This window comes from Canis lupus, chromosome 21 (genome assembly GCF_003254725.2).
Source record: "Canis lupus dingo isolate Sandy chromosome 21, ASM325472v2, whole genome shotgun sequence".
NCBI classification, from domain to species: domain Eukaryota; kingdom Metazoa; phylum Chordata; class Mammalia; order Carnivora; family Canidae; genus Canis; species Canis lupus.
In genome coordinates this window covers 25,737,124-25,758,804 of record NC_064263.1, presented here as the reverse complement: position 1 = coordinate 25,758,804, position 21,681 = coordinate 25,737,124, and the positions used below count along the sequence as shown (strand labels likewise).

At 56.4% G+C, this 21,681-nt stretch overlaps 1 protein-coding gene across 5 annotated transcripts in view; it reads right to left on the bottom strand.

Annotated features, from left to right (window-relative positions):
* Positions 1-2,009: 2,009 nt before the first annotated feature.
* Positions 2,010-21,681, bottom strand: part of ARAP1 (ArfGAP with RhoGAP domain, ankyrin repeat and PH domain 1) — a 65,293-nt gene continuing 45,621 nt past the window's right edge. For 4 of the 5 annotated variants that reach the window (XM_025459126.3, XM_025459127.3, XM_035703730.2 and 1 more), the window contains 22 exons: positions 20,433-20,615; positions 19,180-19,354; positions 17,876-18,010; positions 15,679-15,814; positions 15,303-15,405; positions 14,307-14,502; positions 13,985-14,036; positions 13,711-13,874; positions 13,404-13,616; positions 12,996-13,101; positions 12,404-12,551; positions 12,230-12,316; positions 12,074-12,142; positions 11,641-11,758; positions 10,151-10,264; positions 9,795-9,940; positions 9,231-9,263; positions 5,339-5,421; positions 4,545-4,595; positions 4,303-4,366; positions 2,929-3,078; positions 2,010-2,644 (listed from right to left, as the gene is read on the bottom strand). In XM_025459126.3, the coding sequence (XP_025314911.1) occupies positions 2,627-2,644; positions 2,929-3,078; positions 4,303-4,366; positions 4,545-4,595; positions 5,339-5,421; positions 9,231-9,263; positions 9,795-9,940; positions 10,151-10,264; positions 11,641-11,758; positions 12,074-12,142; positions 12,230-12,316; positions 12,404-12,551; positions 12,996-13,101; positions 13,404-13,616; positions 13,711-13,874; positions 13,985-14,036; positions 14,307-14,502; positions 15,303-15,405; positions 15,679-15,814; positions 17,876-18,010; positions 19,180-19,354; positions 20,433-20,615 (2,544 nt within the window). In that variant the 3' untranslated portion in view covers positions 2,010-2,626. The remainder of the gene's footprint in view (positions 2,645-2,928; positions 3,079-4,302; positions 4,367-4,544; positions 4,596-5,338; positions 5,422-9,230; positions 9,264-9,794; positions 9,941-10,150; positions 10,265-11,640; positions 11,759-12,073; positions 12,143-12,229; positions 12,317-12,403; positions 12,552-12,995; positions 13,102-13,403; positions 13,617-13,710; positions 13,875-13,984; positions 14,037-14,306; positions 14,503-15,302; positions 15,406-15,678; positions 15,815-17,875; positions 18,011-19,179; positions 19,355-20,432; positions 20,616-21,681) is intronic. The other variant, XM_025459128.3, reaches the window with a different exon arrangement.

Here is a 21,681-nt window from a genome sequence, read left to right as displayed (position 1 = left end):
CCACAGCCTTCTCTCCCAGGGCTCAATGTGGTCCCCTGTGATCAGGCCCAGACTTGGGTCACCCGGTCCTTCTCTCCCAATACCTCAATCCACCCCCAGCCCAGCTTGCACTCATCCCTACCACGTGTACCTGGCAAGGCTTCCAGGTTTCAGGGCCATCTTGGGGGCACCTCCTCCTCCAGAAAGCCTCCTTCCTCTCCAAGAGCTGCTCACCACCTCTCAGCAGGTCCAGCTCGAGGCTCCTCACACATCCATCTCTCCCCATCCCCCTCTCTGCTCCCACCAACCCAACCTCAAATAATATGTGAATAAACCACTCAGGGTCCCAAGAGGCCCCATTTCTAGTAGTCCTTGTCACCAAGACCAGTAGAACCTCCTGCCCTAATCCACTCATCCTACTGTTGTCATTGCCATAATTCATTCAGGTTGAGGCCTGGAGGCTCCTGTTGTAATGTCATCCCTGGTCCCAAGGGAAAGCACTTTAAGTTATCATTAACTCCTTCCCCAGGGGATATAAGGGGCCAATTATAAGTAAAGAGAGCACAGTTGACATCAGGAGGGATATGGAGGTGGGAGTCCCCCTCCCCCAAAAGTGGGATAGTAGAACTGATCTCAGTTCTGATTCAGGAGAGCTCTGTGACCTTGGGCAACTCACCTCCCTTCTCTGAGCTCTTCTTCCTCTGTAAGGAGGAGACAGTGCAGAGAGCACAGGGGCTCTGAGCCACAGTGGATACTTAGAAAAAGGCTGTTCTCTCCACCTGGCTCCTAGATCCTGGGAGTCCAAAGCACTTGGTGTTGCCTTCCAGAATATCACTAGCCTTGGAGTCAAAGGCAGGGCCAGGTCCCACCCCACACTCTAACAGAACAAGGCCTGGTCTAGGACAGCCACACCGGGGCCTCCAGAACCTGTTCTGGGACCCGCTACGTTGAGCTATCCGTGGCTGCCCCCTGGTGGCCCATTTCAGTCACTGCAACCAATCCCTGAGCCAGGGCCGGGACACTGGCAGCCTAGCACTGGGGCATTTCCGGTCTCATCCACCCTTTCTGGGCCTCAGAACTAGCTGGTCAGTCCAAGGTCAGATCCAGGGAAGAATTCCAGCCCCTGAGCACTTGGACAACAATCTCGTCCTAGCTGCAGGCAGAGTGGTCAGACTTTCAATCTGTCAGCCTAGCCTGGTGCACCCCACCCAGGGCAGGGTAAGCGTGGGAGATGCAGGGGCATAGCCCCAGCCTGTGAAGCTGGCCAGGAAACCCATTCCGCTCTGGCATCCATCTCCCCTTCTCAAGAGACCGGAACAAGGAACCTGGAGTTCAGGTCCCTCAAGACCCCATCCACACAGGGGCCTGCCCCAGGGCAGGATCACATGAATCACAGGTCACGTGACCTATCTCCACCCCACCCCCCCTTTGCCCAGCCCCTACTGGCTGAGGCTAAGGTTGGGAGGTCAGCCCTTCTGCCTGCTGGGCCCCTGGAGAGAGGCCATAATGAGGCTCTAGGCAGAAGGAGGAATGTGGTGTCTGGCACCTTCCCAGGGAGTCCCAAATCAGTCTCTAAACAGCTCGTTATCTTCCCCACTTGCCAGGGCCTCGTCTTGTAGGAGACAAGTAGGCAGTGCCCAGTGAGGGCAGCTTCCTGGTGTAAGGTAGGGCCAATCTCTGGAAGGGCATGCATAGGGACCAAGGGACACCTGAGGTTCTTCTTCCTAACTTAATAGAGCTCCTGTGACTCTGTGTCTCAGAGTGGCTGGTGAGGGGCTGCCCTGAGCCACTCACATGCTACACCTAGGCCCTGGCCCAGACTTTAAACTGCAGCAGGGAAAGGGGCTCGCTCCAGCTGGGGTCTGTCTTGGCCGGGGTCAGGAGCAAGTGGCTAAGCAGCTGAAGGCCCAGGTCCCCCCACCTTCACGGAACTAGGCACTCACTCACCTCTGGGCCTCCTGAACTCCTGTCCCCTCCTATACCAGGACACCTAAAATCCCCAACCAATCACAGGCCTCAGCAACATAGGATAAAATATACAGATATATTTATATTATCAAAAGGCCCCCAAAGTGGGGAAGGGACACCAGGCAGCCTGGGCCCTCGCAGTCTGCCTAGACTGGAAGGGGTTCCTGAAGTCCCCCCGGGCCCAGCTCTAGGCTCCGGAGAAACTTACCCAAGAGCTCCTCCCCATCCCAGCTAGGTGTTCCTGTAGAGCATCCACTCTTTGCTGTTCTGGACTTTGTGACAAGGGGGTGGGCTCCCTTCCAGCGGGGGCCCCAGGGCCTTGGGCCTCTGCAAGGATGGTGGTCCTCTAGAGTTCCCCATTGACGCCCATCCCATGTCTCCAACCCCTCAAACTCAGGGTGGGTGACCCTGGAGAGGGAGCAGGCCAGGCCAGGAGGGCTGAGCACCTGGACAGAGCAGATGAGGGGTTCCTCCTCAGGCAGACCCTGCTGCCGCCCCCCTGCAACTTCCAGGCCAGGGAACCCCATGCTGCAGTCAGGACGTGGGATGTTGGGGGAGGGGGCTGCGGCTTCCTCATGCGCCCCCTGCTGGTTCACACCAGGCACGTAGGGCGTGAGGGTGTCTGAACAGGAAAGCTTCATGGCGGCAGAGTCCCAGCGGCAGGGGCTGGCTCCTGCGCTCAGACGTTGCGGAGGAGCTGTGGGAAGGCACAGAAGCCCAGACTCCATAAGCACCCTGTGAACGTTCACAGGGGCCAAAGGGGCCCTGCCGAGGCTTCTACGGCTATTCTGTAATGCTGGCCTGGGAAGGCTCAGGTCAGCTGGGGTCCCCAGGGCAGGGCAGAGAGGGGGCTCCTCCAACAGAGCCTGCCAGGATTGGTTGGAGGATGGAGGGAGGGGGCCAGAGGGCAATCAGGAGAGGGGGAAGGAGGACCCCCTCCAGGTCCCAGCCCCCTGCCCACAGGGATGGAAAGCCACTCACAGAAAGGGGGTCTGCGGTGAAGGCAGCCACACTCCGGCGCATTTCGTTCTCACTGCCACGCAGGGGGATCAATGACACGCTGCCCAGCCGGACTTCAGGCACAGCCCGGGACACACGGGAGGGCTCCGAGGGCCACACCAGGCCGTCATGCTGGGGAGCAGGTGAGAAGAGGGCACTCAGCTCACCCGGACACTCAGCTCCAGATCCACCCACCCTTCCCAGAAATGTCTCCGGCTATGATCTGAGGTGACACCCTCAGCTTTGATCCCAGCCAATGTGAGAAGCAGCTGTTAGGAGAACATGACTGTATCCCTGGCAAAACCCAGCCAGTTATGTTACTCAACAACTCCTACCTCCAGGTCCACTGACAAACTGCTCCAAGAATCTGACACCAAGAAAACAGTTCTAGAGGAACATGTGTGTGCCTTTCACCAGGAACCCAGAAAACCATAGAATCCACCTGTTTCCCTTTAGGCTTGACTACCAGAAAGCTCAGGGCTCAAAGGACTCAGCCCAGGACCCCAGTACAGTGCTGTCTCCCTTTTCCCTAAACCATTCTGAACTCTCATTTAAAATCGATTGGCTTGAGCCCACCCCCTCCCTGCTCCTCCCCCGGCCCTGCTCTGGCTCCGAGCCCTTGCTAGCTTGCTCCCACCTGGCCCACTGCAGCAGCCACCTTACCCACCCCATCTGTCCTCCTCTGTGCGCCGCATCCAGAAAGAGCCCTCTCAGACACCAACCTGCACACCACTTTCTTGCTTCAAACTGCTGACTAGGTCAAATTCAGCTTTCTTGGAATGGCCTTCAAGACTCTGAGATCTGGCTCCTGACTCCCTTTCCAGTGTCAACTTCTGGCACTCCTGGCTTCTCTCTTTACACCCCATTGGGCAAGCTGTAGTTCTCTTACCATGCCTCTGCATAAACTGTTCCTTCCGCCTAGAAGCCACTACCCCCACCCTCACTGCCTTTGCTTGGTGAAGGCTTTTTGTCATCCTCAGACTTAGCCTGTGACACCCCCTCCTTGTTGCCTTCTCCACCCACCCACCGCCTCCCCCAGGTAGGGTCCCCGGGCTTTTCTCTGTCTCCATACACTGATCACACCGGGCCATGTAACAGGCCACGTCTAGATCTGTTTTCCTTTCTACCTGGGGAGTGCCTGAGGGCAGGGGTCTGCGTCCTCTGTCTCTAGCACATCTGGCTTGGGGCTGGAGGAGATAGGACTTTAGGCAGGGTTTACTGAGTAAATGAGCAAGCGAATGATTTAAAAGCAACTCAAAATCTCCTTGAAGCAACTAGTGGCCTTTATGGTGAAGAAATAAACATACCCATTCTCCACGATGGAAGCCTCCTAGGACCCCACCCTCCACCTGGTACCTGCACAAAGAGGAAGGTGGCAAACCACTCCCGGAGCTCCGTCTGCGTCTCACAGCACAGGTACCTGCGGGGTAGGACATACATCGGGATGCTGCCAAGGCTGAGCAGGGAACACCCTGCCTGTCTTCCCAGCCCAGAGTCTCCAGGCAGGGCACAGATGTGGCCAGTGAAGGGACCCAACCAGAGGGGACACACAACCATCTCTCCTCAGCCTGGGGTCTCAGGCCAGTGCCCTCACTTACCACTGCTGCTTCTCATGCTTCTCCGTCTCATGCACCACTGTGAAGCCCCAGCTGCAGAGGAGGGGCAGGTGGAGTCACATAGCATCCCCCAGAGGCCTCCCAGCCTAGGTGCCCAGGACAGAGGACAGAGCCCAGAGGCCCAGGCCAGAGCCAGGGGGCAGAGTTCAGGGCCTTCTTGCAAGCAGACACATTCTGGCCACTGTGTCTTCTTCTCAGCCCACACCAGCCCCCCAGGCCCCTGGCTCCCCATCCCATCCCCGCTTCCCCCAGGCCTGCCCTAGTCCCTGAGAGACAACCAGGCCCAGTCCACAGAGGAGAGGAGAAAGTTAGAAAACCAGGTCTGACTACTGCAATTAATAACAATAATAGTGACTATGTATCACTTTTCATCTCAAAAGCATACAACCACCCTCTGAAACAGGTGTACCATTATTTTCCACATTCCACGGATGTAGGAAGTGAGGCACAGAAAGGTCCCAGAGGTAGTCAGTGATGGGATTTCAATCCAGGCCAGTGGTTCTCAAAACCTGACCAAGCATTAGAGTCCCCTAGATGGCTTGTCCCACACAGACTGCTGGCCCCACTCCTCAGGACCCATAACTCAGCAGGTCTGGGGTGGGACCAAGAATCTGGGCTGTTGACGTTTCCTGGTGGTGCCACTGCTGCTGGTCTGGGAGACCACACCTTCAGAACTATGGTACCAACCCCTTGTCAAGTTCAAAGCTCCGGCTGTGCTGCCTCCACCTACCCACCCAAACCATTATGAGCTCCCCCAGGCCTCAGCCCCAGCTCACCACGTGGGTGGCCGGAGTTTCTTCTTCACTCCCAGGTAGACTTTGAGACTCCTGACAGGCCACTCCTTCTCAGGCCGGTGACTCTGGGGTGCAGGAGGGCAGAAGGATGGCATTTCAGTCAGCCAGGGCAGGAATTGGGGTGATGGGGCACCTCCCTCCTCCCTAGCCCCCTTTGCATCCCAGCACAGGGAACCTCCTTCAGGAAGCCTTCCTGACCAAGCCCTTCCTGTTCACCATCCAGCCCAACTAAGCCCCCCAGGCTTCTCTCCCTGCAGCAGCATCAGACAGTCAACCCTCAGTCCCCGAGGCAGCGGCCATTCCAGCAGAACGACACAGGGCAGTGATTCTCAGGCCCTCCCTGATGTCCTGCAAACTGGAGAACTGACTTGCAGCATTGGCTGAACCAGTGGAGGGAGAAGTCTGCACATCACCCTCTGGTACCAAACCCAATGAGCGCATATGATCTGAGAGCCTCAGCTGGCTGCTTGGGTCTGTTTGTCTCCAGTTATTTACTCCTCATCCCTCTCCACCCCACGGAGGCTCCAGGGTTGACCGTGTGAACAGAAGACTTGTGGGGTGAGCAGTTACTAGCTCTTTGGTTCCACAAGGGGAAGGCTGATGACTCAAGCTGAAGCAGAACGGCTGTTTGGTAGACCAAAGGAAAAACTTTCCAGTGGTCTAGGGTCAGGAAGCAAGAGGCCGATATACTAGGGAGGGGCACCAGAGCACTCACAAGCACACCTCTGGCCCCTACCTCTGCATATGGGTCTGGGCTCAGAAGGCACAGGTTGGCTCCGAGGCAGAGGTATGGGAGCAGTGGCCCCTCGGGCAGAGGCTGATTGGAGTGAGCCTTCTACCTGCTTCGGGAGCCACCTGCTCAAAGCCCTGCCCCCACCAGGCCCCCCAGGCACCAGGTGGGCACCAAGGCGGATGGTAGGGGAAGGGGACTCACTTACAACCAACACTGGGCATCAAATATTGAGCCACCTCCACCCTGTCCCCACCATTGCTCCCAGCCACCCCCAGGCATGGCTCCTCAACAGGAACAAAAAGAAGGGACTAGAGGATGGCCAGTGAAGTGGAAAGGTCCGGGGATTGGTAGACTCCCTGGGAGGTTACAAAAGGATGGGCTGCCTTGGGATTAGTGGAGATTTGGCTGCTGTCACAGGAGATGTAGTTTAAGAGGACTTACTAGGGACCTTTTGCCCTGTTTTAACCATGACCCTCCCTGACAACCAAGGCTCTGATGAGGGAGCCCTATGTCTCCTGCACATAGCACCTGACTTGACAATGGCCATATGCCCAAGAGGGCTGGAGCAAACGGGGGTGCAGGCAGAGAGGAAACAGGGCAGCGGGATGGGCAATCAGGCTGCAGATATAGGGCAAACGAGGTGTGGGTGAACACAAAGGGGAGGCAAACCTCCATGAGAGCAGGGAAGAAGCCAGGCCGAGAGCACTGAAGAAGTCAGACAACAGGTTGGAGGGAGTCAGGTGGAGTGGGAATGAAAAGACTTGAGACTTAGGAGGTTGTGAAAGAAATTGGTCTGCCGGGTGGGCGGGGGGAGCCTGTGTGGCTCAGTGGTTGAGCATCTGCCTTTGGCTCAGGGCATGATCCTGGGGTCCTGGGATAGAGTCCTACATCGGGCTGCCAATAGGGAGCCTGCTTTTCCCTCTGCCTATGTCTCTGCCTCTCTCTGTGCGTCTCTCATAAATAAAAAAAATAAAATCTTAAAAAAAAAAAAAAGAAAAGAAATTAGTCTGCGGGTCTGGAGAACAGTAGGCTCCAGGCATGACAGGAGAAAGGACTCAGTAGGAGAAAAACTAGGTTGCAAGTATGGAAAGCAGGAGACTGACAGAATGGAAAGCAGGCTGAGGTGCTGGAAGAAGCTGAGCTGTGGGTGCCAGGGAAAGAGAACTAGAAGCAAGGGGTAGAGTGAGTTGACAGTGGAAGGAACAGCCTCGTGGGTGTGACATAGGAACGACAAGACAGTTCCAGGCAGGGCGTGGAGAGAATTGTGGGAATCAAGGAATTCAAACCAGTGTGTGACTCCCTGAGAACTAGAAAAAACAATCCTCAGACCTCCATTTCCTCAGGCCCTGGAGTGTGCGGCGTATGCATGGTAGGTGTGTGACAGGAGTGTGGCTGAGACGCGGAGGGGACGTCTATCATTGTAGGACTTTGTTTCTACTCAAACAGCTCGTGTTTCCAGCATTTCTAAGGTATGAAGTCACTGGAAGAGAATAAAGTTCACCCTTTGATGCTCAAAGACCTCTGCTGGAACCAAGCTTTTTCTAGAATGTGCCTTTCCTAGGTGCCTCAAGGTCTTTAACAACAGAAGATGCCCAGGACTAGGCTTGGGTGTCTGCATATCCTGAACTGCCGGCTGTTGTCCCAATTTCTGTCTGTTGCTCCATAAACCAGCAAACAGCAGAACTACCAACACCTCGGTAGCCAAACCACACCCTTCTGGAGCTTCTGTCAGAGAATACTACTTGGCGCTGCACAGATCAGCCTGGCTCCTGAGTCCTTGATTCCTGTACTTCAAGGAATAGAACCTGAACTCTGAGGCTAACAAATCTGGGTTTGAATCCCAGGCTATTCCACCTAGAGACTGCCTTAGGCAAGTCACTTGAAGCTTGTTTTTTCGCCTGTGAAATGGGCACAATATCTCTCCTCACAGGACAATAGTGAGATTACATGTCCTAGTATCTGGAGGGCTGGGCACCAAACCTAGCTTGATAAACATTAGATTAGATCTTTTTCCTTTTTCTAGTTCCCCTGCCTTCTCCCCTCCATGCTAAGGGATCAGCTGCTGCTTTTCCAGGTGCCTCAGCCATCTTCTTCCCCTCTGCCCACACTGATGGTCTTGCTCTGCTCCAAGGGGCCTAAGCAACCCTATAAAGAGACGGTCAGGGAAGTAACATCCCAGAACCAAGGGAGACTGAGTGGAGGGGTAAACAGACCCAGAAGTAAGTAATCATAGAGGGAAGCAAAGGAGAGAAGAAGAGGCATTCCCTACAAGGGTCTGTAGGAGCCCAGGCTGCATTAACAGATGTATAATGTGCAAAGAGAGGGAGGTGAGGATCCTGCTCTATTTGCTCTGCTCCCTCCATGGCAGCTAGGCCTATCCAGTGTCCTCAGGAGAGGCGAGGGGCAGGAAGGGCTAGAGGCACCGGTGGGGCCAGCTATGGGAGCTCAGGCTAGAACCCTGGGCATGGAAACATTTCTGCTGCCCATCTCTGCAGGGCATCTATGCTTTGTGGCCCCTACAGCATAGCTGGGACCCACAGAGGCATCACAGGAGGCAGATTCTCAGCTGAACTTGAGCAAGGGCCTTCTCCCAGGCAGAACTATCCCTCACTGGATAGGGCAGTCCTGAAGAAGGAGTAGATAAGCTCCCCTCCCAGAGCTGTGCACATAAGGGCTGGCGAGCATCCAGGGAGGCTGAGCAGGAACTCCTACCACAGGCAGGATTGTATCATAAGCCTATGTAGTCCCACCCTGGCCTTTTAGGATCAGGGCAGTAGCACAGACATTCTGATAGTCTTGAAACTATCTCTCCAGGCTGGGAAGAGGATGGCTCCAGGGGTGGCAGGATATGAGGGTCAGAGCACTAATTCAAACCTAGGGGCCTTTGTTACTGGCTCTACAGCCTCTATACCGAGTCCTTTGGAAAACTGTAAAGCATCACACTGATGGGGGTTCTGCCTTGGGGAAAGCACTGTGGGGCAGGGTTGGGGATGGAGGTGGGAGCCAGTGCTGACTGGCAAGGGATCAGGGAACCATGCCTGGGGACAGCCAAGAGCTCTGGCTGTGTCCCCAGGCTCCCACCAGGCTCACTTGGCCCCCAGGCGGTGTAAGGAAGCTGGCAGTTGGCTCATAGCTACTCACGGTCTCAGGGGCCCCGCTCCACGGCCTCTGGCTCTGTTTGATAGAGGATCAGGGTTATGGAGGAAGGAGGTCCAGGTCCAGAGCCCGGACAGTGTATGCAGTGGTGCATGCCGGGATGTGGCAGGTTTGTAAAAAAGGGGACAAGGGGCCAAGATCTGGGAGGACACCAGGCATGTGGACAGAGTGGGCATGGAGGAGATACAACCTGTGAAGTGGCGAGGCATGTGTGGGCCACAGGTGGGGGCTGTGGGGGCTGTCATGATGTAGCATGTTCTTGTGGGTGCCGTGACAAGGCCCAGGCACAGGTGAGGAGGCATGAGCTTGATGTGATAGCATCCAGGTACTAGAGCCTGGTGGGGCTACAGGGCACAGAAGAGTGGCCACCAAGGGCCACGGCAGAGGCTCCCGGAGAGTCTATAGCTCTCCCCCACCACTGTGCCATCCCAAGACCCCACGACGGGGATGTTCCCACTGGCAGACTCTGGCAGATGTTAGTGAATGCGTATGTGAGCACACTTGTGTGCCAGTGCTCATTGCAGGGCAGGAGCCATTGGGGTCACTTACCCGGATCTCCTTGTAGAGCCGCAGGCAGCTGCTGTTGAGGATGAAGTATCGATCGTGAAAGCCACCTGAGGGCAGGCCCAGGCCCAGGAGGCTACGGTCTTCGCGGAACTTCATCATGCCGTGCTTGGTGTCGCCCACGTGGCTGGCTGGGGGAAGAATGGAGTGGACATGGGCTGCCCCGACCCCCCTGCCCGGGGACAGACACCCAGGAAGGGTCCCAGGATGAAGGAGGCTGCCCCAGCCTATCCTGGCCACCAATGAGCCCCGTACCACCAGTTCCCACTCAGTCTCTGAAAGAAGGGACCTGCTTGCCTGCCCAGCCCTATGGGCCCCGCCCACCGGGGGCCACCACCTACCGAGGTACAGCAGCATGGCATCCATGGACTGCTGCTTCTTCACCACCAGGTAGCTGTCTGTGCCCAGCCCGTGCAAGATGGGCAGCACCTTCTCCGAAAAGTGCAGGGGGCGCTCTGGGGAGAGGTCACACCTGCTGTTACCACCTGCTGTGGCCTTATAGCACCGAGGGCTGGCACGCACACATGTCACCTACTCTCCCAAGGCCTACCAGCAGCACAACACACCACCAGCATGATCACCCTCTCCACACCCGAGCTTCAGGCTTGACACATCTGGCTAGGACCAAAGCTGCTCCAACCCACACGTCCGAAACCACGCCAGTGATCTTTCCTGTGTCAAAACACCACCCACCAAGCCATTCAAGCCAGAAACAAAGCCTCCCCATCTTCTCTCCATATGTCAAATCTCTTTGCTTCTGTCCATCGCTGTTGCCACACCTTTCTTTGCATGTTACCATTTCCCTTGGACTAATGCCGTGGCCTTCCATGTGGTCTCCAGTATGTGTCTCACTCCCTGCCCCCGCCTCTCCTTACCCAACAGCAATGAACAACCTCTCCAAAATCCCATCACTAACCCTTCAATGGCTTTGCATTGTGGTCAGGCCGCCTCTGCCTCTGTCTTCAGCCCCACCCTGTGACACAACCCCTTCACTGCCATCTCAAGCTCCTCGAAAGGATGATGTCCATGGCCACCACAGGCCTTTGCCTGTGCCACTCCCACTGCCTGGAGGCACTTTTCTCCCCCTTTACCAAGTAACTCCTCTTTTTTACCTCCTAACACAGGGAGTCCAAAGCCAGCAACCCTGTTACGAGCTCCAGGGGTGCTGTGGCCCTTTCCTGCACAGCAGTTATCACAGCCTTGGTTGTACAGCTCTCCCACCAATTACGGCACTGGTGTCAATTCCTGACCACACTAACTCCTATGAGCAGAGGGACTATAAGTCTGACTCCCCAGCCCAGCAAATAACAGGAAAACAAATGAACAGATGCACCCTCATCCACCACTGCTATTAAGACAACCCTTCGCCATAAAATGCCTTTACCACCCCCTTCACCACCATGACTCCCTCACACCACCATCACAACCACCCTCACAACCACCACCCTACCCCGTGCCACCCCACCCCTCCTGCATGGCCATCACCACCTACTACTCCCTTCACCATTAATCCAATCATCAAATTCAGCATCACCACCCTTGCAAGCAACATCATCCTCACTGACACCAAGAAAGCATGGTATCGTAGCTGATACCACCTACCTCCTTCATCATCCTTTCCATCAACCACATTACAGCCATCACCTCAACCCCTGCCAGCATACTATCACCACCATCCCCAAGATGACAGTGTGACAGCAACATCAGTCATCCCAAACTCCCCTGACCACCACTGTCGCCACACTGGGGAGCAGGGGAGAACAGACTGGGGCTGCAGCCCAGACAAGAACAGACTGTGCCAAATTCCGCACCAGTCTTGGTAGCCACCCACCTGCTTCCTCCCTCTCATTGACTTCAAAGCAGGTCCAGTAGTCCCTCTCCCTGATGCCCACATTCCTGCGATCCAGGATCTCCAGGGTGAGCTCCTCAGCTGTCATGGATGCCGGGATCTGCAGTGGCCGAGATGGAAGAGGTCAGCCTACCCTGTCCCGGCCTCTGCTCTGCCACAATTTCACTGTGTGATCCAAGGGCTGAGCCCACCTCTCAGGTCCTCTGGAGTCTTGGAGTGTTGGGGGAGTGTCTCCAAGGGGTCCTGAGTTACTGGGTGGGGAGGAGGCAAAGAGAGGCCCTGACACCAGCCAGATAAGGGTTCCAAACTAGGGGTCCCCCTTGGGATGGAAGCTTTGCTCCTCTGGTCACCTGAACCTATGCCTAGCCCAACCCGACTTTTCTGGTTCCTTGGCTTCCAGGTCTCCACCCCCCACCTTGATATGCTGTTCTGTGTCTGCCTTCTTCTCCTCCAGGTACACTGTGCAGATGAAGTCACCGGCATGCTGTGAGGAGACAGGGCTCAGCTAGCGATCCAAGGAGGATGTGCAGGTAGCTATTCTGAGCCCCCTACCCCCAGCCCTGTCTTTCACCTGGGTCCCACTGGCAGTGCCAGCCACCCGCATCTTCACAATGGCAGTGATCTCTTCCCGCTGCTTCCTCAGCTCCTCCTCATCCACCTGGGAGGGTGGGAGACACAGACAGATGATCACTGCCACCCAAGAGGCTCATCCCTGCCCTTCACTCCCCACTGGCTAGGGACGCACACTGAACACCACCACATAGTGGCTGATGAGGTCTTCCACCACACGGCCAGCCTTGTAGTCCTGCCCATCTGTCTGGAAGAGCGTGGGCCCAAACACAATAGCCAAGTTGTGTGTGTTCATCTGGTTTGTGTCTGAGAAGCACTGGACACTGGACAGGGGAAGACAGAAGTCAGACAGTCTTGAGTGAGAAGCCCAGTCCAGAACTGCCCCACTTTACCTTCCCAGTTCCGAGCAGGTCCATGACTGGCCCCTGAAGAGAGGCCAGGGAAGGTCCTGGTTCAAGTGAACCACTAGTTAAGGGGAAGCAGGAATAGTCTTTCTGGCCATGTTTTGTATGCTGGAGAGGAATAGAGCTGGGAAGCTGGGAGATCTGGCCAAGGTCCCCTGGGTCCTAGCTGAAATCTCCTCTATTCCCCCCACCCTGTAGGAAGTAAGTTAGGAGACAAAGTGTCCAAGATCAGGGTATATCAAAAGTCAACATTCAGTTCCCAGGCCTACCTGGTTCTGAGGAGAGGGCAGTCAGCCAGGTTGGGAGTAGAAGAATCTTTTCCACCCCATCCCCCCAGAGTCATATAATAGTAATGTCCCTTACCAGTACAGGTGACTGATAAGTGCCTTCACTGTGGCGCGGTTGACTGGAGGCAGACGTGCCAGGAGTTCTCGATATCTGGAGACCTTCTCTTCCTCATCCTCAATCTCTGGGTGGGGAGAGATAGATCAGGTCAAGAAGCCCCACCCCTACCACCCCCAGCCATCTCCCCTGTCCCACCCCTCTGGCAGCTCTGCCTCTCATCCTAGGGGCTGGTATTTCCTGGTTCTGTTTAGAGGGACAAAGGAAGGAGAAGCAGAGGGAGGGACAGGGAACTGGAGCTTGTCCCCTGGGGACATGCCTCGTCCAAGTGTCCAGAGCACAGCTGGGATGCGGAAGGAAGGGATAGGAGTGGTCAAGTCAGCAGCACTAGCCTGGGTCTCAGGCAGGGCGAGGACTGCGGGGGCCTACCTGAGGCATCCAGCCAGGCCAGGCGCTGGGCGCGAGTGAAGAGGCCATCAGGCAGGTCTCGCAGGAAGCGCTTGAGGGCTGAGGAGACATCATCCACATGCTGCTCCCCCTCCTTGAGGCGCACAGACCGGGCGTCCTGCCGCAGGCTCTCCAGCAGCCGCTGAGTCTTCGACGTCTGCCCACACTTACGGTAGATGCCCTCCGATGTCAGGCCTGGAGAAGGGTGGGACTGAGCCAGGGACAGGGCCTCGCAGGGCCTGAGGGGCCCTGGGAAGGCGGGGCTTGGCCTGGAGGGGGCGAGGCTCACCACACTGCGTGATGTAGTCCACACAGCGGTACACAATCACTGGGATATCGGAGTCTCCAAGCTGCTGCTCCGACAGCGTGTCCCCCGAGCTGGCAGCTGCTTTCTGGATGGCCCCCAGCCAGCCTGTGAAGTCCAGCCGCCGCTCGCCCTGGATGTACAGCGTCCTAGACCGGGGAACCGTCCGTTACTTGCGGACTTACCCAGGCGCCACCCCTCCTAAGCCTCTCCGACTGCCACAGGCTTCTCACCGCCCCTCAGGGAGTCCAGGGCTCACCTCCTTCGCTCCACCAGCACCAGCACTTGGTTCTCGCTGTCCCCTTGGACGGCTGTGGAGGGGCCGGTCAAGGTGAGGCCCTGTTCATGGTCCCCAACCGGCTCCCTCCTGAAGCTCTCTGGGTACATGCCTTCCCAGGACCCACCCCCCAATACATGGAGTTGCTAAGCTATACCCCAAGGGCAGGAAAGGACAGAAAAGGGCAGGCTGGCTCCTTCTGGGCTGGCCAGGGTAGAGTTTAGACTTCCAGGGAGGGCTGGGGGCCTGGGAACCCAGGACAGGATGCCCTGAAAGTTAGGGGCCCAGGACTGGGTCCACGCACAAAGCTCCTGCAGTTTCCGAAGTTGTAGTGGCTCCTCGCAGGGTCCCTCTGGGAAGACAGCACGGAGCTCAGAGCCAGTGAGGGAGAACCAGCCCTCCTGGGCCCGCTGTAGGCTCAGGCCAGCTTTGTAGGGGAGGCGCCCAAGCCGCTCAAAATCCCGGGCGAGCAGATCTTCAGCCAGGGGAGGTATGAATGCCTGGTGGGGAGGCCAGGGGAAGGGGGAGGTAGCCAAGGAGGCTACATCAGCCAACAGCACTGCCTGCCCGGGACCCTCCAGCTCTTTGGCCTATGAGCACATGCCCACTTCCCACCCAGCTGCCACTTCTCTCTGCCCCAGGGCAGAATCCAGCACAGTTCAAGAACTCGGGTATCATGCCGCACTTCACGCCCAGAAGTGTCCTCCTCTGCAAAACGTTCCCAGATGCCTTCAGGGATGCCCCTGCTCTGCCTTCTGTTGCAGCACTGATTATAGTACTCTTGCTGTCTGGGCCCCCGTCTGTCTCCCCCACCAGCACTAAAGAGTGAGGACCAAGGCTGGTTCAGCTGGATTCCCACGGCTCAGAAGGCTGATCATCACAAGGCTCACAGATGATTGATCAGTGACCAAGTAAATAGGAATCTCAGGCTCTCACAGTACAGGGGACCCCATAGGGCACCTGGCTCTAGTCCCCAGAGCAGAACTCTGTAGCCTCCCTGCCTCCTTCCTCCAGAGCCAGGAGCTCACTCCCTCTGGAGTCAGCACTGACCATTCTAAGATGGCTCTGACTGCTATTCATCATTAAACATGTATTGAGCACCTATGGAGTGCAAGGCCCACAGCCCTTCTTCCACAGGTCTCCTAACCTCCCTGCTTAGGGACTGCAGGTTATGTCAGGCCCTTGGCCCAAAAAGCCTGCCCTATGACTGCTCCCTCCATTTGTGAGGTAGGGTAGCTGGGGTACATGGAAATAGCCAGGAGGTCATACTCCTCACACGGGTCCATTAACCCAGGCCTACCTTAGCAATGCACTTGACCCACTCACGAGCCAGCTCCGCACTCTCCAGCCCAAACAGGTACAGCCGCTCTCCCTCTGTGTACACCTCAAAGGTGTATTCAAAGCTGTAGATACAAAGGCCAGGATGTAGGCACTCCCAGCCCAGCCATGACCGACCCCATGCAACCCTGCCTCCAACCTCTGCCCATTGCCCTTGGCTCCCCTAAGAGGTGGTGGGAAAGCCCTAAACTAGGGCCTAAGGAGACCTGGCTCCAGTCTCAGGATGCTGTGTGACCCTGGGAAAGTTCTGCCCTTCTCTGGGCCTATTTCTGTTTCCTCAATGGGGGGCCGGACCTTATAGCAACAACAGTCTGTGATTTTGCCCCAGGGGTGCTCACCCGTGGGTGTCAGGAGGGGGCACTGCCAGGCACACAATCTCACTGGCCCGAATCTCTCCGTTGGGGGTCACTGCCCGCTCGTTCTCATAGTAGCTCAAGACCCCGTCGCTAAGGACACACCAGCGTCGGCTGAACTCTGGAGAGAAGTTGGGCAGGGGAGCCATGAGGGAGCCCCCGCCCTCCCCTGAAAACACTTCTGTATCCTCCCTGGGCTCCTACTCCCACCTGACCTATGTCCTCTTCACTCTAACTCAAAAGCTTCCCCCAGTTCCATCCTCCTTCCTGTAGCCCACCGCCCTAGACCAGCCCACACCTTGCCCCTGGACCACTGCAATGACTTTTTCCTTGGTTCCTAGCTTCACTTCCAAGATTCAAAAGTGATCTAGGTAAAACCAGACTCCATTCTTCCTCTGCTCAAAACCTTTCCATGCCCCTGCCCTCAACCTTATCCTATATCCCTTAGACTGGTATTTAAGGCCCTGATGGGTCTGCCCCCGCCCACCTCTCCAGCCATCTCTCGGATCACTCCTGGGCACCTCACCCTCCCCACTTTTGCTCACCTTGTTCCCTCCACCCATACCCTTCATCCTTCAATCCAGCCCATATGCCACAGGAAGCTTCCATGCCCCATCCACACTCCTATACTCCCCTACCAGTGGCACACATTGCTCTATACTCTGACTCCTCCTATAATGGCTCTCAGGAAAGTGACAAGATCCCATCAAGGAAAAGAAATGGGAATGTGGACCAGGAAAGGCAGGAGAAAGAGCAGAATGGCAAAGTCAGGCAGACTCCTATGGTTCACAGCCCTGAGCTTCACATTGGCTCAGAGCTTCCTGGCACCCAGGGCAAAAAGGATGACTCAGGCAGTTACATAAATGACATTATCAGGCAGAGGGAGGTAGACTAGGGGCAGTGCCCCAGGGGCAGTGAGGTAGTGAACAGCAGAGTTCCAAAGAAATCTCTTTGGGTGCTAGAGGGCTTCACAGAGGGGTGCCAAGGATGCAGAGAGCAATGGTCTCAACAATATTCCCACAGCAGACACTGTCTCTTGTCCTGTCTGCAAGGATATGACATTTGTCCTCTGAGGGCAGTGTGTCCCACAGCCTGTCCCCCAGGTTGGGCCCTTCCAGGAGCACCTGCCTCAGTTACTCTTCATCAGGCATCGTCTGCCAAGTGCCCTCTGTGCTAGGAGCTGTTCTAGGTGCTGGGGCTACAGTGGTGGCCAAGAGGAGCTTATATTCCAGTGGGGCACAGAGAATCACCAGATACATCTATAAACAGACTAACCAATGTCAGATAAGTGGTGTGAAGTAGGGTAAAAGTAAGGTACATAGGGCATGCTATTTTGGATAAAATGACCATGGATGAAGTCTCTAAAGAGTAACATTTAAACAGAAACGGGTAGCCCTGGTGGCCCAGCAGTTTAGCGCCGCCTTTGGCCCAGGGTGTGATCCTGGAGACCAGGGATTGAGTCCCATGTTGGGCTCCCTGCACTGCATGGAGCCTGCTTCTCCCTCTGCCTGTGTCTCTACCCCTCCCCCGTGTGTGTCTCATGAATAAATAAATAAAATCTTTAAAAAAGAGAGAAATATTTAAACAGAGACTGGACTGAAGTGAGGGACTGATTATGCAAATATTTCGCGGAAAAGTATTTTAGGCGAGGGGCAGAGCAAAAGCAAAGGCCCTGGTGGAAATGAATGTATGTCCTTGAGAAACACCAAGGAGGCCAGTACAGCTGCAGCAGAGTGAATGAGAGGAGAGGGATCACAGGTCATGGAGTGGGAGCGCCGATGTGCAGGTCCTTATAGGATGTGGGAAGGGCTGGACTGTACTGAGTTGGAGAGCAAGCAGAAGGCAGAGATGTCAAAGGGATGGAGCTCTAAGCTCAGCTCTGTCTGGTTCCAAATGCCAGATCCCCAGCACCCAGCAGGTACTCAATAAAGGCTTTTTTAGTCTAAAGGAATTCTAGCAGTGACTTGCTCTACAGTGCCATGCCCCATTCCCACTGCTATTGGCCCATGTATTAAGCATCTACTGTGTACCAGGGACTACATCCCGGAAGCCCTCTAGAATAACTCTGCCAGAGTACACTTGGCACCCTTAGGGGTCCACCAGCCCAGCCAGCCCTGGCTTCTCTGGCCCTGCCACCATGCCAGAATGTCATGGCAAGAACGGGGTCTGGCCCAGCACCCACCTTCCCGGGCACGGCGGTCCTGCAGCAGCTTGCCGGCAGAAGCGGTCTTGTAGAGAAAGCCACTGTGGCTCACAGTTGGCAAGACAACTGAGTAGTGCTTTTCCAGGGGCTTCATTGAATCCAGCCGAGGTACCTCTTTAGGGAAGGTGTTGGGGTGGGGCGGCGGGGAATGGCTGCTCATGCTTGCCATCCCAGGGTCTCCCCCACACCCCCACCTGGGTTGAGCATCCAAGCTTACATTCAAGTCACCAGCCCTCTATCACCCTCAGGCTTTCACTACCCAGTCCAGGGCTTTGTCCGTATCATTCTCTACCTCTCCCTACTTGTGCAAATTCCAAGGCCCAGCTCCAGTACCTCCCCTGCCAGGAAGCCCCCCTGACTCCCCAGCCCAGCCCACCCTACTCTCTCTGTTGAGGCATGGGGCAAGCACACTAGAATGAGGGGTCTTAGGCAGACTCATTAACAATCCCCAGAAAGAGGTTTGCCACAGATAACGCAGAGTCTAAGAAAGTAGCCTGGCTCCAGCCCTGCTCCTAGCAGTCCCAAAGCCCAAGCCAGCTGGGTGGTCTCCTGTGCCTCCCTGGACACCTGGGCTTGCTCCAGCCCAGCACACCCCACCCACCCATGGCCGTGAGCCGAGTTCTGGCCGCTGAGCTCCACCCTCCGTCCTGGGATATGGCCCCAGAGGCCAGCCCTGGGCCTTGACCAGCAGTGCTCACCCCCACGGTCCCCTCTCACCCATCCGGAGAGTGATAGCCAAATGGGACCCAGCCCCAGTCTGTGACAGAGCCCCACCCAGACAAAGCAGCAGACAGGGCTGCTGTTGTGGGTCACCCGCACACAGAGAAATGCAACCCCCACACAGCAACTCAGATACTCTGCAGCTACACAAACCCCAAATCCCTCAATGCTCCCAGGTGCGAGGAAACAGATCCACAGCAGGTGAGAGATGCACAGACATTGGCACACAGATGCCACCCTGAAGGCCCACACTGCAGGTCTGGGAGGGACCCACAAATCCAGAAAGGGATTTAGACAGACACAAAGAGACACACATATGAAGGGGAAGCCAGATGCACAAATGTACACTGACATGCAAACCCAAACATACCCCAAAATCACATACTGTTGTACCAGGGCCTCTCAAGGAGCTGCAATCACAGCTCGAGTGGTATTTATATCTGATCTAGCAGGGTGATACACAGCTTTTGGCAGACCCCCACCCAGCACCCCTTTCAAATGGCTAGACCATGGCAGCAGGGAGGTCCCATCCCTCGAGGTGGACGGTTCCACCGGCCACTCACCCGTGGTCCGGTTGTTCCGAAGAAATTCCATCTGCAGTGTCTGCCCTGCCTGCTCGGCAAGAGCCAGGGGTGTGGGAGCCTCAGGATCCCCTGAGAAGCAGTTGACCCCAGCCCCACAGCCCAGGAGAGCTTGGGTCTCAGCCAGGTCTGTGGTAGTGACTGCAGCACACAGAGCCTGGGAGGAGGAAAAAGGGGGAGGGAAGGGTCAGCTTAAGTAGGAGTGGGGGGCCGGCGGGAGAGGGGGTTTGGGGGAGGAGAGGAAGGAGTCACCCAAGTCTGGAGGCCCATTCTCAGGTTTAAAGAGAAGAGGCAGGAAGAAAAAGAGAGGAGAGGGGGAGAAAAGAGAAAGGCCAAGGGATTAGGAGGATGAGTAGGGGCTGCCCCCAAGAGGCTGGGGAGTCTCAGTGGCCCAGGGCTCACCCCTACTAGCAGCCCGTAGGACCCGTCGGCTGCCAAGCCTGTTCTCTAGAGGATCTCAAGCTCCTTCTGCCTTGTGGAAGGGCAGAGGGGGGTGCTTTGTAGCTAATTCCTCCCACATTTGAATTCCTCACCGCCTGCCCAGCCCTCCCGACCAATGGGAGCTGCTGCCCCTCCTAGCTGGCGGGCTAGACTGGGCTGGGCCGGGGGCTGGACGCCTGGGTTCCTGGGAGGTGGAGGCCTGGCTCCCACTGGGCTTCTAGCTGGCCTGAGCCTGCCTGGGTGGGGCTGCTTGGGGGAGGGGCTGAAGGCCAATCAGAGGTCACCAGTGGCATCCCCCTGCCTTGAAGCAAGCTACCCCCCACTCAGGCTGAGCCAGACCAGGGCCCAGGGCTTGGCTCCCAGCCTGTCAGGGCCTGGGGCCCATGTGAGGCCTCATCTTGAGTGGGGTGTGGATGGGGGTGGGTCAGAGCAGCCAGCTGTTTTTCATGAGCCTGACAGGAAATAGCATCCCCATCAAGTTCACTCCTTTTGGCAGGATTCACAAGGAGCAGGACGGTTTGGGAGACAGAGGAATCAGGAGGGGAGGGAGGCAGACAGATGCTGGAGATGTGGACTCAGCCCAAGGGTCAGGCCTGACTCCTCTTTGCTTTGCCCCAACTCTCCCTGTGGCTTGGGCAAGGCCCTTCCACTCCCCGGGCCTCCGTTTCCCCATTTGCCAACTCATTACAGTAAGCTGACGGAAGAGATAAGCTGAGGCAGAGAGAGCAATGGGGGGGGGGGGCAGAAAGAAAGTGGGTGGTCTCAAGGGGGTCCAGAGGCCCAGGCGCCCTGACCTTGTCCAGTTCCTCCTGGTTGCCAAAGAGCGGGTGGTAGCGGCGGTACTTGCCCTCACGGTATTTCGCCTCCAGGTGGCGCCGCCGGGCACCAGGCCCGCTGTTGGGCTGCAGAGCCTCACTGGGGGGCACGTTGGCCGCCCAGAAGCGGTTCCCAGGGCCATTGCCCAGCTGTAAGAAGAGCTGTGGGTGTGGGCAAGAGGTGAGACAGGCAGCCTATGGCCAGGGCCCTGTGTCTGGTAAAATCTTTGTTTTGAGGTTGTCAGGCGGGGGGCTGGGCGAGTCAGGCCACCCACGCATTTTCCCATGGGGAAGCTGAGGGGCAGCCTGGCCTATCAGTGGCTCTGGGCCCAAACCCAGTTCCTCAGCTCAATGACAGGATGAGAGGCAGACATTTGGGCAGGTGGATGCCCCAACTCTGGTGGCTGGTGGGGGGCCTTGCTATTTCCCCTACCCAGTCCCACATCTGGAACTCTGCATTCCTGAGACTATCATAGCTCGAGCAAGGGCGGGGGGATGAGGGTGGCGGGTAGCTAACCTGTCAGCCAATGGGGTGGGTAAGGATTTTGGAAACCTCTCTTGTCTTTGACATTCCTTTCTGGGCTCAGGGGAGGAGGAGCAGAGGCAGATACTGGGGGCGCAGATGCAGGAAGCTAGTGATCAAGGGACTAGTTGATCAATCCTTTTCATTCTGCTTATCATCTGTTCCGCAGCTATTTCCTGGGCCTCCCAACCTGCCCTTCTGTCAGGTCCTGAGTTCACAGAAGAGAATAAAGCAGCAACAGACCCTGCCACCGCTGACTTACTCTGTGACTTTGGGCAGGTCATCTTCTCTCCCCCGGCCTCAATGTCCTCATTTTAAACCAGGGGGTTCTAACCCTACCTCTCAGGGGATGAGACCCAAACTGCGCTGGAGTCTGCAGCTTGGCTGGGGCTGTCAGGAAGGCCCTGTGTGGTGAGCCTCCCATTGCAGGTTCTCCTTTGTAACTCCCACACACATCAGTACCTGGGAACCCCAAGTAGACAGGCGCATATGCACTTGTAAGGGTGCCCCCAGACCTGCTAGTGGTTGTGCGTGCAGAAGAAGTAAATATTTTAGGCTCTGCAGGACAGTTTCTGTTGCATATTCCTTTTTTTTTTTTTTTTTTAACATCCCTTTAAAACTGTCAAAACATTCTTAGCTCACTGGCCAGTTAGCTGACTTTGCCAAAAATCAACTTTTCCAAAATCCCCACCCACTAGATGATCG